Genomic DNA, 15090 nt, shown 5'->3' with positions numbered 1-15090 from the left:
GTCAAGTTGTCATGACAAAGACATTGACAGGTGATGTTGTCTCAGCTAATGTCAAGTTGTCATAACAAAGTCATCACAATGTCAACCTTGCATAAGAAATGACATAATTCACCTAATGACAACATTCATAAACATTCACAAACATCCTTTCATGTGTCATGTCATGGTTATGACAGTGCCATGACAGTGTCATACTCTTATTCACACCCCTTCAAATAAAGTGTTACCCTTATGTGTTTGTCATTTGTCATTTGTGGCCAATGTGGGAATCATGATACTGCAAACATGGTCTTGGAAAGCTGTTGGCCTATTATTGCAAGATTGTAGATATAGTCAACATTAGAAAATAAAACAGTAAATAGGTTGGAGATTGAGATGCTGGTATTTGTACATTGTATTATTTACGCTTCTAGCTGTGACATGCCATGTGTGATACCATTTATATGCATGGTTTTTAACCTTGTAGTTCAATCAAGTAGTAAATATAGGACTCATATAGAGTACCAAGAAGAGTTAAAGGGGCGATTGATTGCAAAACCGATTTTACCTTGTCATAGTTGAAAAATGACAGTTTGGTGTGTAAAATAGACATACAGTGAACCTCAAAGTCCATTGAAACCTCTTTCCTATCAAAATTTAACTTTTTGAAACTGCAACTTGCAAACGCTAGCTTTTGAAACAGTGCAAGTTGTGACGTCACAACTTGCAGCATCAACTTTGTCACGCCCCAAAATTTACATTTACCCGCCCTCTGGTTTTCTGGTCCAGGAACATAAACGGAGGTCGCGTAGATCTCCTACACTTTTTTAGCTAACTGCGCACTGCTCGGTACTTCCACAGGAATTACAAATAAAAAAGTTCATAAGTTTTCAAGATATTGAAAATGGAGCGCCGTAAATGCAGTGTTCCAGGCTGTACCGGGAATCCTGACACTTTTCACCATCTTCCCCAAGAACAAGACACTAGACAGGCATGGCTGATGTTTATCTATGGGAATATCCCTATTAAGTACGACGCTAAAGTATTAATTTGCTCGGACCATTTCACCGAGGACACTTTCGAAAACTGGGGACAATTTAAATCAGGATTTGCTATGAAGCTGTTGCTGAAAAGAGGTGCTGTTCCGACCTTAGTTTATCACAGCCGCAAGCAAAGAACTTGCTTCTATACTCTTTGGCTGTATGATGTTGTCGCTAACAGTTATTAGCAATGCTAACGTATCCTGCCTGTATCTAGCATCGGTAGAATGTGTGATGATTTAGTTTTTGGCAATGGGACTAACGCTATTTCATGTTCCTGACTGTGTTTCATTCAAATAAATAACCTGTGTTGTCATGTAACGTAACCCACCTAAGTCGATCCTGTTTGCTTCGTGGAAACAACTAACGTAATCATTTCAAATGGTATCTAGTCAATCTGTTGAAAACAGTGTTGTGTAGACACAATAGATGTATTTGTACGTTTTTATTTCAAGTCTCCACCTTCGTTGTTTCAGTGAGTGCTGTGGCCGTGTTGCGTCTTTGCTCCGCAGCTTCACTCGTTGTAAACCAACCAATCAGCGCGCAGCTCATCTATATATTCATGAGCATTCCATAAAAGGAGAAAACCCAGCGTTTATTTCACTGGATGTATCAAGGGGCATAGAACAGCACCCGGGCCATTTTCAGCCCAACCAATGTTACATACCCTATTCGGAGACCTTAAGGAACAGTGTGAAATACCCAAAAAAACTGTCAATCACCCCTTTAAAAACCAAGGCACAAGATATCCGAGAAATATTTGTTTTATTACAGAGTTTGTTCTCCCTGCTCCTGCTCCTCATATGGATCTATAAGATGAAAAAACTAAAGCATTTAAGAATGGGACAGGCAACACTGAATATATGATAGAAAACACAATTCAGCCTTTACTTCAGGAGTGGGGAACCTTTCTTCTGCCAAGGGCCATTTGGAAATGTATAACATCATTCGGGGGCTGTACATAATTATCAACGTAAGAATTAGCCTGCTATATTTGGTCAAACATTAACTCACCCCTAATGTGATGGCTGGAACTGCTTTTCTTTGGTGAGGTTTGTGATGTTAGCTGGTATTGATGATGTTGCTACTCACATCTGGTTCAGGCAGGAGGACTCAGTAGTGTTGTTAACTGATACTTTATTCCACACGATACAATACATTATTGTAATTTTTGATTTGGCATATGGTTGTGCTCGCAGCGGCTCCCTGCCACACCCAACGGTGCGGCTAACCCTAACCCGGCACCGTCTCCTGAGACACCGTCTCGACATCCAGGCAGAGAGCAGCGAACGCATTCCCCCTGAGAAAGAAGAAAAGAAGACCAGACAAAGGGCGGAGGCCGGGGAGGCGGCACTCCCGGCACTAGCAATGCAAGTGCCGGGATCCCTGCTATATACCCCGCCCTATTAGGAAGGTGTGCCTTGACGCGTGATGACGATTGCTAGTGACGCGCTAGGTCTCGTGTCCCCCTGCATGAACCAGCTTCGCTTGTTTTTCCAGGTTTGCGTCGGTCAGCCTGGAGCACAGTCGACTCTTTGCTAAGGTAAGTTTTGAAAAGAACTGCTCGCAGCAGTAAGTTGTTCCAAACACAGATGCATATTTCAATGCATGTCTTCTCAAAGTGGGAAATTCATCCTTACTTAATGTAAGGATGAATGTTTTGTAGAACTCAATGTAATGTTTGTAGAACTCAAACAGTGGAAGGTTGTTGTACCTAGCTTTCAGAACTTCATCGCTTTGCAGCTGAATTATTTCGTGTTGTAGGTTATCAGGCACATCAGCTGGTTCCACATTGAAAGGTGTAGCAAAGATGTTCAATTCCATTTGTTTACTTTTCACGGTCTTGAATCTTTCATTAAATGCCTCAATTAGTTTTGCGCATTCACCAGCATATTCTAGTGTCGTAGAAGGCTTTTGTCCTTCCAGAGTGGGGAAATGCACCACCATGTTATTCACTTTCCACAGCCTTAATTTAGCTTCAAATGATTTCACGTTTGAAAGCAGTGAGCTGAGAAGCTGGTTGGGGCCCTGCAGCTTGATGTTCAGCTCTGAGAGGTACTTGGTAATGTCCACCATGAATGCTAGATCACACAGCCACTTGCTATCATTGAGTTCCATGACAGGTTTTCCCTTCATCTCAATGAACTGCTTGACTTCATCCTGCAGTTGATAAAACCTCCTGAGCATGTTCCAGCAGCTCAGCCATCGCACTTCACAGTGATAAACAAGATCACCGTACTCAGAGTCAAGATCACTCAGTAACTCCTTAAACTGGCGGCTGTTAAGCCCTCTGGCTTTGATAAAGTTTATGCACGACACTACGGTTGACATCACATTGTTGAGCCACAACGACTGTGCACAGAGACTTTCCTGGTGTATGATGCAGTGGCATATAATTAAATCATTTGGATCAAGACTGAGATGATTCAGTTCTTTCTTGACAAATGCAACTAACCCCTTTTGCGAGCCAACCATGGCTGGATCTCCATCTGTAGTAAGGCCACTTAACTTTTCAAATGTTAGCTCAAGTTTTTTCATTGATAAAACAAGTCTCTCAAACAAGTCCTAACTTCTTGTAGTGCCATGCATGACTTCCAGTGAAAGCAGTTCCTCTCAAGTGTAAAACTCGGCAGTTATCCCGCGAACAAAAACAGACATTTAAGCAGTATTTGTTATATCCGTTGTCTCATCACAAGCCAGAGAGAAAAATTGGAAATCTCCTGCAGAATCCTTCAGTGTTTTTTCAATACCTTGTGCTAAGTCAATAATCCGATCTGACACGGTTCTCCGAGACAAACTAACACCCTGAAACAATTCCACAGCAGCAACCATGCACTCTTTCACAAACTCTCCCTCAACATGAGGCCTGAGTTTCTTTGCGATTAGCTCGCTCGCTCGCTCATATTCCCAATATCGGCCGATTTTATCGGCCGATATTGGGAATTTTCCAAACTATCGGTATCGGCATTTATAATGGCCGATAAATGAATATTATTGGGTGTGCTTTGCCTTCGGCAAGGGCACAACCTTTGTTCTCTCACATATATCTTCTTCTTATTATTATTATTTTCCCACCCCTAAGGATCAGTCAATATTTGGACTACATAGACAACGTCGGTGTCAAAATGTTCGTCTTGGTCACGATTGCGTTGCTTCTATTGAGATTTACGTTCCGTTGCACGATTTAGACTGAACTTAAGTTTTTGTGGCAAAAAGTGCCTTGTGTCAACAAAGGGTATCAGTGCTAGCCTACATCACCGTCAGCACACGTTAGCAACGACGCATGGATACAACGTGCATAGATGTGCTGTTGCACAGCGAGTATCGTGCCGTGGTGTACTAGCAGCATCATACATGTACATTTAAGCAAATCAAGACTTGCATGTACAGTAAGTAATGTAACATTAAATAATGTATTTAAACTCAAGCTTGTGTGGTGCGTCGCTGGCTTCAGTGGCACAGCCTAAACTTTATGTCAAAAGAAACATTCTCATTTTCGGCGCTTTCAAACAATCCCCTCACTCAAGTTGAGGGGATTGTTTGGCTAGCCACCGCAACTAGCTTGCTCGTAGCAAACCTCTTTTGAATTAGCCAATTCTCCCTAAATAGATGTCAAGCTTATTTACCTTTTTGGGGGCATATTTTCAGTTAGCAGATGGTACTGTTTGAATCGCGATTCCATCTGAAATACTGCCGTTGACAACGTTGTTACAATAGTTTGTTTCAAAGGGGGTTCTTAATGAATTACGCAATATGAGTAGGCTAAATGCTTGAAAAATGTCACTAGAAGAGAAAAACTTAAGGGGACGTACCCACCTGCAACCGACGCAAGCAAGCACACCCTACAATTTCCCCAGAAATTGTACCCTCTAGTTATTATTTATTTTTTGTTCAAAGGACTTTAAGTTTCATATCTTAAGTTTGTATTTGTATACATTTTATTTATCAGAAACTGCATTAACATATTATTTTAGTGAGGAAATAATACCAGGAGTCAGATGGCTGAGCAGTTAGGGAATCGGGCTATTAATCAGAAGGTTCGGGCTATTAATCGACATTCTGCACCAACTTGTAGTCGACATTTTTATGAGACCCACACAGACCCACTCCAGTCAGAGTGGATCATTTCACGCCTTCAGGAAACACCGTGAGGGCGTCGAACGTTGGTACGCGACGCTGCGCGCCTTCACGGTCCTCCTCCACATATTAAAATTGTGCTGCTGCCCGGCCGCGACCAACAAATAATGCACTTAATAATATGGTACCTGCAGTGCCATGGCGGGCCGGACCAATGATTTTGCGGGCCATCTTTTGGAAAGACTGGCAAAGACTTGCCATTTCTTCCGGATGTCAGTTTCCCCTCTCCTGACCCCACTGACTGCCGTAAATTTTTGGGCAATTTCTTCCCACACCTTGGTATTTTGTTTGTTGGTGTGGGCACCTTTAAACCGAGAGAATAAGATTTCTTTGTTTGTTTCTATTTCCTCCAGCATGATGGTCATTTCCTCAGGCCTGTAGCCAGCCTTCCTCCTTTTGTCTGACGCCATCGGTCTTTCATCGAATGGTTTGGGCGTTACCTGAGCATTTTTATACACGTCACGCTGATTGCAGGGTCCTGACACCGGTGTAAAACTCAGCACAGTTTGCACGTTCCCCTTATTGTCTTTGCCTTCATGTGGCATCATACAACGTACATCGGAAATTACTAGAATAAGTATAGGCTATAATTAATGTACACGTATGTTTTCTGTAGCGACAGAAAATAATTGTTGTTTACCGTAATTCGTCAATTATTTTGGTTAACGTTTTAATGTTAAAGTCTTTAAGTTGCGTCAGAAGAATCACATTTCAGTACAATGAACAGCGTCTTGTTAAGTGGTACTTAAGAGACACGTACGATGGTTCTCCTTACGAGCATGTTCGGGAAACGCACGTAAGAAATAACGATGGATCGTTATTTTGCTCGTTATTGGGAAACGTAGCCCAGAGCAATCGCAACAGAGTTCGTTTTAACCTGCCAAGTGTAAACTGTAGCTGGTGCTTTAGTCAGATCTGCAAAGTTGGCTAGGTTTGAGCCATAATGAGGCTCACTCCCCCACTCAATTGCATAGTACATTTAAAATTCGTCACGCTTTTATCCAAGGCGACTTACAAGAGAGAGCTTTACAAAAAGTGCATAAATCAATGATCATAAACAACGAGATAGCCCCAAAAACATTGCGGGTAGCCAAAACATGAAGCATACATTGTGAAAAGAAAATAAGTGCCAATGGGTGGAACCAGAAGAGCTTGTAGTTAAACAAATTTCAATTAAACAACATGATCCTCGAAAGTGCTAGAGTACCTGCATAGTAAACTAACCAGACAACAAACTTACAAATTAATGTCTGACTGCACAGAATAACAATATGAGTCCAATGTAATGTTTATGGAGAGATAGATCCAAGATGGCGCCTATGATGGCTGCCTCGGTCAGTTGGTGCACTCTGTTTTGATTTGTCTGTTAATTCAGTGTTCTGCCAAGATTTTCGGAGTTCTCTAACAAGAGACAAACTACTAAACATCAGGGAAACAACTCCTGAGGGTGCATTTCCCACTTTTCTGCTCCCAGCAGCAGAATTACTGGGCATTCTAGTCAAAGCCGCGCTAGGCTTGGCTCAAGTAGTGAAACGCCGTAGAAGGGGAAAGCGAGCGTGAGCGCTAGTTCGGCTACGCAGGCGTGGGATCCGAACAGTGATTCCAAGTTTTTTCCTCTCCAACAATGGAACTTCAACATGATGGTGAAAAACTGAGACTGTCTTTCATCTTCGGTTTTGTGCTTCACGGAGACATGGCTGTGTGATTTGATCCCGGACGCCGCATTACAACTGCCAGGCTTTCAACTTGTGAGAGCTGATCGGGACACAGCACTCTCCGGCAAAATGAAAGGAGGTGGTATTTGTTTTTACATTAACAGTGGCTGGTGTGTAGATGTGACAGTGATCCTGCAACATTGTTCCTTTGATCTGGAATAATTTTTTATAAACTATAAACCTTTCTACTCGCCTCGCGAGTTCGCGTCGCTCATTCTGGTGGGAGTGTACTTGCGGCTGGGTCCTCAGGTTAAAGAGGCCCAACGCATGCTCGCCGACCATATTCTGAGTGTGGAACGAGCAAATCCGGATTTCCTGTTTATAGTACTTGGCGACTTTAACAAGGGTAATCTCAGACACAAACTCCCCAAATACAGACAATTCATCAAATGCCATACCAGAGAAGGGAACACTGGATCACTGCTACACTACGGTCAGTAATGCCTACCACGCCGTCCCTCGAGCAGCACTATGTCACTCTGACCATGCCATGGTCCATCTGATTCCTGCATACAGGCAGAAATTTTCCTGAATGTCCTGAACTACCCCTTCCCACCCAAGTGGACCCCATCTTCACTGTGATGACTCTCCATTCGGGAGAGAGAAGTCAGACTGTTCAAGACGCAGAACCCCCGCAAAGCAGCTGGGCCGGACCCTGTCTCTCCTGCCACCCTCAAGCAGTTCGCTGACCAGCTTTCTCCAGTGTTCACCAACATCTTCAACACCTCCCTGGAGACATGTGCCAGCCTGTCTCAAGTCCTCCACCATCATCCCTGTGCCCAAAAAGCCAAGGCCAACAGGACTAAATGACTACAGCCCTGTCGCCCTGACCTCTGTGGTATTGAAGTATTTTGAGCGCCTGGTGCTGGCACACCTCAAATCCATCACAGACCCCTCCTGAACCCCCTGCAGTTTTCCTACAGAGCCAACAGGTCTGTGGACGACACAGTTAACATGGCCCTCCACTTCACGCTACAGCACCTTGACTCCCCAGCATCCTACGCCAGGATCCTGTTTGTGGACTTCAGCTCTGCCTTCAACACCATCATCCCCGCCCTGCTTCAGGACAAGCTCTCCCAGCTGAACGTTCCCGACTCCCCTGCAGGTGGATCACAGACTTCCTGTCTGACAGGAAGCAGTGCGTTAAGCTGGGAACACAAGTCTTTGAATTCCGGTCCATCAGCACCGGATCTCCTCAGGGCTGCGTCCTTTCCCTTCTGCTCTTCTCCCTGTACACCAACAGCTGCTCCTCCAGTCATCCGTCCGTCAAACTCCTGGTCATTGGGCTCATCTCTGTCGGGGATGAGTCTGACTATAGGTGGGAAGCTGACAACCTGCTGACCTGGTGCAGCCAGAACAACTTAGAGCTCAATGCTCTTAAGACAGTGGAGATGGTTGTGGACTTTAGAAAGAACACAGGCCCACTCACCCCCATCACCCTGTGCGACTCCCCAGTCAACACTGTGGAGTCCTTCCACTTCCTGGGTACTATCCTCTCCCAGGACCTCAAGTGGGAACTGAACATCAGCTCCCTCATCAAGAAAGCACAACAGAGGATGTACTTCCTGCGGCAGCTGAAGAACAATGGACAAGGACAATGATGGTGCACTTCTACACAGCCATCATTGAGTCCATCCTCATGTCCTCCATCACCATCTGGTACGCTGCTGCCACTGCCAAGGACAAGAGCAGACTGCAGCGTATCATTCGCATTGCTGAGAAGGTGATCGACTGCAATCTGCCTTCCCTCGAGGACCTACACACCTCGAGCACCCTGAGGAGGGCGAGGAAGATTGTGGCTGACTCCTCCCACCCTGGACACACTCTGTTTCAGCCACTCCCCTCTGGCAGAAGGCTGCAGTCCATCAGGTCCAAAAGAGAATGTGAAGTTACGTCACTTTAGGTTAACGATACATCACGCCGTGTTGCATGTTTGAACGTCGCCGCCATCTTTGCAGGTACACATCCTTTCCAGCCGGCCAGTCCAAATATGGGAACTTAAATTCCCATGGCTCCTGCATTAATATCTTCGCCGTCCAATCACCAATTTTATTTAGGAAAACTGACAGGTACTCGTGACAACATAAACTAAAAGCAAATCTAATTTGGTTAAGGGGTTAATGGGCGTGAATTAATAAATGTATCGTTATCCATCTTTTGCCTAAACAGAGTCAGAGGATACCATGGCATGGGAGATGTCCTACAGTGTTAGATGAGCTGCTTCAAATGGAAAACTGAGGCAATATTTCGAGTAAAGACACGTTTCTTAACATATGTTGTCAATTTTCTAACACAAACACGAGTTTTACACGATCCGGCTTCTGCGTTTGTGACAGGAAACTACTGACCGTAGTAGCCTGTATGACTCGTTGTTTGCAGATTTCTGTGAAACTTGCTAAATAAACATTAGCTAGCTACACTATGTAGGCTATCCTTTAAGCTAAATATCTGTAACTTGCTTGGACAATTGGATTGTCGAAGAAAGTCAACCCTTCTTAGTTATGGAGAATTCCGGTTTATCCACTAATCACTAGAATGGTCATATCTTTCTAACAAAATAATATATTTATAATCTGTGTGCTGTTCTACATTGCCCACAATTATGTATATTTCATATGTTCTTAACCCTTGTGCTGCCTTCGGGTCACATGACCCAAAGGTTCACAACGAACCCAATTTTACCCAATACAAAAACAAATAAATAGCATTTTCTTTTAACCTTCGCAATGTGGGGGGTCTGAGACAACCCGACGGTTAAAAGAAAATGCTTCACTTTGTTTTTGTATGCGGTAAGTTGTCGCAATACGGCGGTGGGTCACAATGACTGATGGGTCAGAATGACCCGAAGATAAAACAAAGTTACGTTTTTCTATATCTTGTAATGAAAGTGGTTTAAAATGAAGATGTAGCCTACGGACGGAGATTATTGTAAACATTGATGCATGAAATGTTCTTGTTTTCTCATGATTTCCCTTAAATAATCATATATATGGGCTCTACTACAGTGCCCCCAAAAAAATGTGTGCAAGCGTGGTAAAATATTAGGGCGCACGTGTGCAAGCAATTTTTAACCATAGACATACAGTCTATGGTTTTAAGTTAACCTATTGCAGCTGTCAGTTACGTGAACAGAGGTAGTGGAACTTGAAAATATCAAACCATTATTTGCAATGGGAAACGTTTATTCCTTTCAACTAGCAATAATCGTGACTTGGATAAACCTCATAGACTGCATCCTGCGATACTAGCCTACTGCATCTGCCCCGCTGTAACAGCCTGTCTAGCGATATAGCTAGCTAACCTTCACCCTCAGTGTGAAAAATCGAACTAAGCAAACTAACATCCAACACTACACATATCAAAATAAACACAAGAGTTCAACAATAGAAACTTAAACAATGCTTCCGTGAACAAAATGAACCCCCCAACTAAGTCCCCTTCTGTCTGCCGCAAGGCATGCTGAAAACCAAGAGCGCCGACCGTTGCGAATACAACATAAAAACTACATTTTCCATTAACGAGTAGTTTGAACCATTGACTGTACAAACAAGGTTTGAACCCATGACCGCGTGACGTCAACTTCACATTCTCAATTCCACACGCCACAAAAACAGTTTCTTCCCATCCGCTGTTGGCCTCTTCAACAAGGCCAAGGGCTCACACTGACTTTAATCACAGTCTGCACAATGACACTGTGCAGCACTATATTACACTATTTTTATCTTTTGTACTATTTGTATCTCTTGTACTATTTGTATTTTTATATAGTAAATTATTTGGCTACTTTATATTTTATTTTAGATCTTTTAGACTTTGTACCTTTAGTATAGTTATACCACATATTTAAGATTCCTATATGTTTAATGTATGCACCTTCCTGCCAAAGTAAATTCCTTGTCTGTGCAAACTTTCATGGCGAATAAAACCCCTTTCTGATTCTGATAAAACAGTAACTGTATTTTGCGCTCAATCTATAATGCTTAGAGAGGTCTGCCATCCTCATCCTCTCACTTATGAGGATGAGCCTGAGAACGAACTTGGCAGAGGAATGTGTGAGAAACGTGCAAAAATGTACACAGAAGTGCTGAAGACAATGAGGTCTGTAATATCACTGTTGGTGGTGATCATGACAATAACATCTATAGTAATAACAGCAATTAATAGAGTCCAATGTTCATGTTAGAAGAAAGAAGTCAAGGTCCAGCAATGTAAGAGACAAATCCTTCCTTCAAAAATACAAAGAGAAGCTCAACCATATGTGTACATACATATATGTAAGTTGGATATAAGTTAGAGGGGTGTGTGTGTGGTGAGACAATGTATTGTCAATGCAGTTTGTAAAATGTTACTCAAGTGTCACTTTGTTAGCCTGGCTGCCAGACCAACTTAGCCCCGCCCACAAAAAAATTTGGTCGGGAAGTTGGGTCTGGGATCGCTCGGTTGGGGAAAAACTATGTCCGAACAAGAGCTGTTCGGACCAATGAAATTGTCAGGGCGGGCTTTATACGACGAAGGACAGATGATCAACAGTAACGTAATCAACCACATCACCAAAGAGCGTTTGGGTTGAATTTGTTTTCAACAAAAAACATACTACGTTGCTCTGATTGGTTGTAGGTCTATCCAATTGAGCAAAGAGGCATTTTTTGTCCGGGTTCGGTTGAAACACGCCCCATACTCACAGCCCAACGGAGCGGTATCAGACTCATATTCTGACTAGAATTATGAGTATGACAACGTCAGGCTATCACTTTGTAGGATACCTACAGCCAAGTTGACAACAACCTTGTGAAAGAGCAGGATGGGTGGAAGAAAAATCCTGCAGTGAAGTCAGAATTACAGGAACTAAAAAATCTTATTCTAGACCTGCAAGCCCAAGTGGCTTGTCTTCAAAAAAGTATTGAAAATAAAGGTAATATGTTTTGCTGACGTAATGTAAAAGCCCTCTTGATCTCACCTAATCAAATAAAAAGGAATTCTGTTTTGAAATGTTATCTTAGCTTTATGTTAATAATGTGTGCTTATTAGTAACACCGTAATTAAACGTTTTTTTTTTTTTTTTTTACTTTCCTCTCCTGTAGCAAAAGTTCCTGAGCCCTGCTTGGATGCTACAGTGACCTGTACTGAAACGGATTGCCAAGGGACTCGCCAAGAGACATTCCAAGGTAACGATGTTATGCCTCCCATTAGATTATATATTTAAATGTAAATCTTATGATGTGATCAATTAGCTTTAGTTCTCTAACTACAGAAAACAAATCTTAATAATCTCAGATGGTAGCATGCTGATCTGACACAATTTTTGTATTGCTTGTTTCTATCATTTGAAGGTGAAGATTGGCCCTAATACATATTGAATAAGGACTGAATATTTATCAGTGCTAGCCAATATTAATTAATTAAATGGGGGATTCGAAAAAGGCCACCAAAGAACTGTGCATGGCATTCTTTGGGAGGCAGGTGCTTGCAAGTCACAGTGTGACTGGTCTAATGCCTTCAAAGAAAAAGAGGCCAAGCCACAACTTGACCCTGCAAAAATGACTGACATACTTGGTAAGCAATAAATTCTTAGGAACAAGCTTTATACAGTCATTTCACTCTCAAAGGTTTTTGTCATATAAAGACTGTTCACCTGTTGCTTTTGTGTTATTTTTTACAGAATTCATGAATGCCAAATCTGGAATCTCCAAAGCAGAAGTGAGAAAACCTATTGCTCAAAAATACACAGATGAGGAAAAGTTAACCAGGAGGAGAAAAGCATCAGCATGAGATTAAGGTATGTTTGAAGTCTCAGTTTTGGCAAAGCCATACCAGCAGTATGAAAATAGAGACATGTAATATCAAATACACATGTAGATTAATTTGGTCTTTCAGTTGAGCTGTGCTTGGATTACTCACATGAAATCTAGTGTGACAGTAGACTGATATCTTTCTCTTACACCCCCCCCCCCCTCTCTCTGAAGACAAGATATTAAGGGGATCCATAAGAAGGCAGTTGGATCCATTGTGTTGTTTTTATCAGTAATAAACTAAATTAACTTGTGCTGTACTATCACACAATTATTAATGTCATGTTATTCTTCTATTATCCATGTGATTCAACGCAACACTTTTGTTTCATGTTTCATAGTGTGGCTAACTTTACTGAGGGATACCCTTGACAAATTTGCATAGCTGCCTAAATCTTACTGACATATTTTGTACGTAATATAAATCATATAGGTAAACAGTACATGATCCTATAAGAAAATGAAAGAATAATATGCTATTAAAAAATCCTAGAAGATTTTGGAACCAGTCCTATTGGACTCCTATAGGATTCTTCTTTTTATACGAATTATATCCTATAGGAATATATCCAATCGGACTGGTTCCAAAATCTTATTGGATTTGTCTATTGGCATCCAATTGGACTTTTTGACTAGGGTACATTTTTAGTTAAAAAAACGGACCCACCTGCAACCGACGCAAGCACACCTCACAATTTCCCCAGAAATCGTACCCTCTCTAGTTTGGACATACTTTTCTAACTAAATAGGAGCAGTATAATTGTCAACATCTACTCCGCAGTTAGACCTACACTACTGTACATTTCTTACTTACCTTGATTAACAGTGGGTTAGCTAGTAGCATGACGTCCCGAACCACCCCAATGTGAGCAGCTTGCATCTCTTTTCTCAGATGTCACCTGGGTAAATAATTGTGGACAAACGGGTTACGTTCGATAATCTGGAGTCAACCCAACACACGACCAAACGGAACCAATGAGAGTTCTGGGTTTTGGTAATTAAATAAGATCAGTGTTACTTAGACATCTCAGGTGAAAGCACTTCGTTTTAAAGTTTTGAGCAGTGACGTACTTGCCGTACCCACTTCACAGAACTGTGTCGCTATTTCATCTCTGGTTGTCAAGTCAACGAGACGCTAAAAAACAAAACAATGTTCGGCCGGATATAAAATGCGTTGCAGATATATAGCTATATCTATGGTTGTGACCAGATGCACCCCGTCAGGAAAAGCACACCCTCGCGTGAGCGCGCGCACAAACCACTCGAATCAAGAAGTGATTTCGTCTTGATAATTTTTTTTTAAGAGAATCGAAGAGAAGATTACGGCAGCTGGAGGGACACGGGAGTACGGTGGCCCTGAAGTGCAAAACACTCCCCCCAAATACGAGTCAACTCCCCCCAAATAGGATGACTTGCTCACCTCCACCGAAAACAAAGACACACTCCCCCATATGTATAAATTTGTATCACGTTATAACGTGATACTGATCCGTTTTTCTTTTTCTGGTGTGGCAGCAATACGCTGCCGTAGAACAACGTCGTTTGTTTGTGTAAATAACTGGTGTTCTTCTCAACACAGAATCCTTGAAGCTCGTCATTAAGGCTCTCAAATTTGATCAAAAATGTATCAGGAGATTACCATAGGTTTGGGCACTTACCACGTTTGGGCACTAAAATCCGGTAGACGGTGGTGGGGGGTGGGGTGGAGGTGCTGCTGGTGTTTCTGATTGTCTGCTTGCTGGCATTTAACTCTGTAGTAGCCTAGCTATAACTTGAGACAGCTCTCAACTCGGCAGAAAACTTACCTCCGCGCCTCGTCCATTAATTGTATACGGACTGGGAGTAAAAATAGGCCTTACGGTGGCCGACATGTGCAAACGCGCTGCAAATTAAGAAAACACATGCAAATAGACAAAACACAAGCAAATTAAGAAAACATCTTCATGAATTTGACAACAAATGTGCAGCATTCAGCAAACGCGCTGCAAATACACACAACACAACCAAATACATAAACGCGCTGCAAATACATAAACGCGTTGCAAAAACTAAAGCACGCAAACCAAAAACGCTGCATCCAGTTTTCACAACGAAAGTTGTCCAGGCCTCTAGGGGGAGCGCTAAGTGGAACAGCTTGATTTTCGGCCCCACGGAGCGAAAGAGAGAGAGCATATGAGAATTTCATTTATCGGCCATTATAAATGCCGATACCGATAGTTTGGAAAATGCCCAATATCGGTCGATAATATCGGCCCGCCGATATATCGGTCGGGCTCTAATGTTCATGTTGCACCATAGCTCTGGAAGAACGCTGTTTGGTTTTCATTGTGTACTGTAAAATGTTTAGGATTAGAAATGGCAAATAAAACACACTGGACTTGACTTATTGAAACACTCAATTCATTCTTAAAATTCTCTTTAAAGCTGAAT

The 15090-nt window shown here is 42.3% G+C and overlaps 1 protein-coding gene across 4 annotated transcripts in view; it reads right to left on the bottom strand.

Annotated features, from left to right (window-relative positions):
- The window catches only part of cfap77 (cilia and flagella associated protein 77), a 97828-nt gene extending 83386 nt beyond the window's left edge, over positions 1-14442 (bottom strand). For 2 of the 4 annotated variants that reach the window (XM_062454230.1, XM_062454227.1), the window contains exon 1: positions 13475-13702. In XM_062454230.1, the coding sequence (XP_062310214.1) occupies positions 13475-13540 (66 nt within the window). In that variant the 5' untranslated portion in view covers positions 13541-13702. Of the gene's footprint in view, positions 1-13474; positions 13703-13731; positions 13859-14318 lie in introns of those variants that run through there. The other 2 variants (XM_062454229.1, XM_062454228.1) reach the window with 2 other exon arrangements.
- Positions 14443-15090: the final 648 nt, after the last annotated feature.

Source organism: Osmerus eperlanus, chromosome 28 (assembly GCF_963692335.1).
Source record: "Osmerus eperlanus chromosome 28, fOsmEpe2.1, whole genome shotgun sequence".
NCBI classification, from domain to species: Eukaryota; Metazoa; Chordata; class Actinopteri; order Osmeriformes; family Osmeridae; genus Osmerus; species Osmerus eperlanus.
This window is presented reverse-complemented; position numbering and strand designations above follow the sequence as displayed.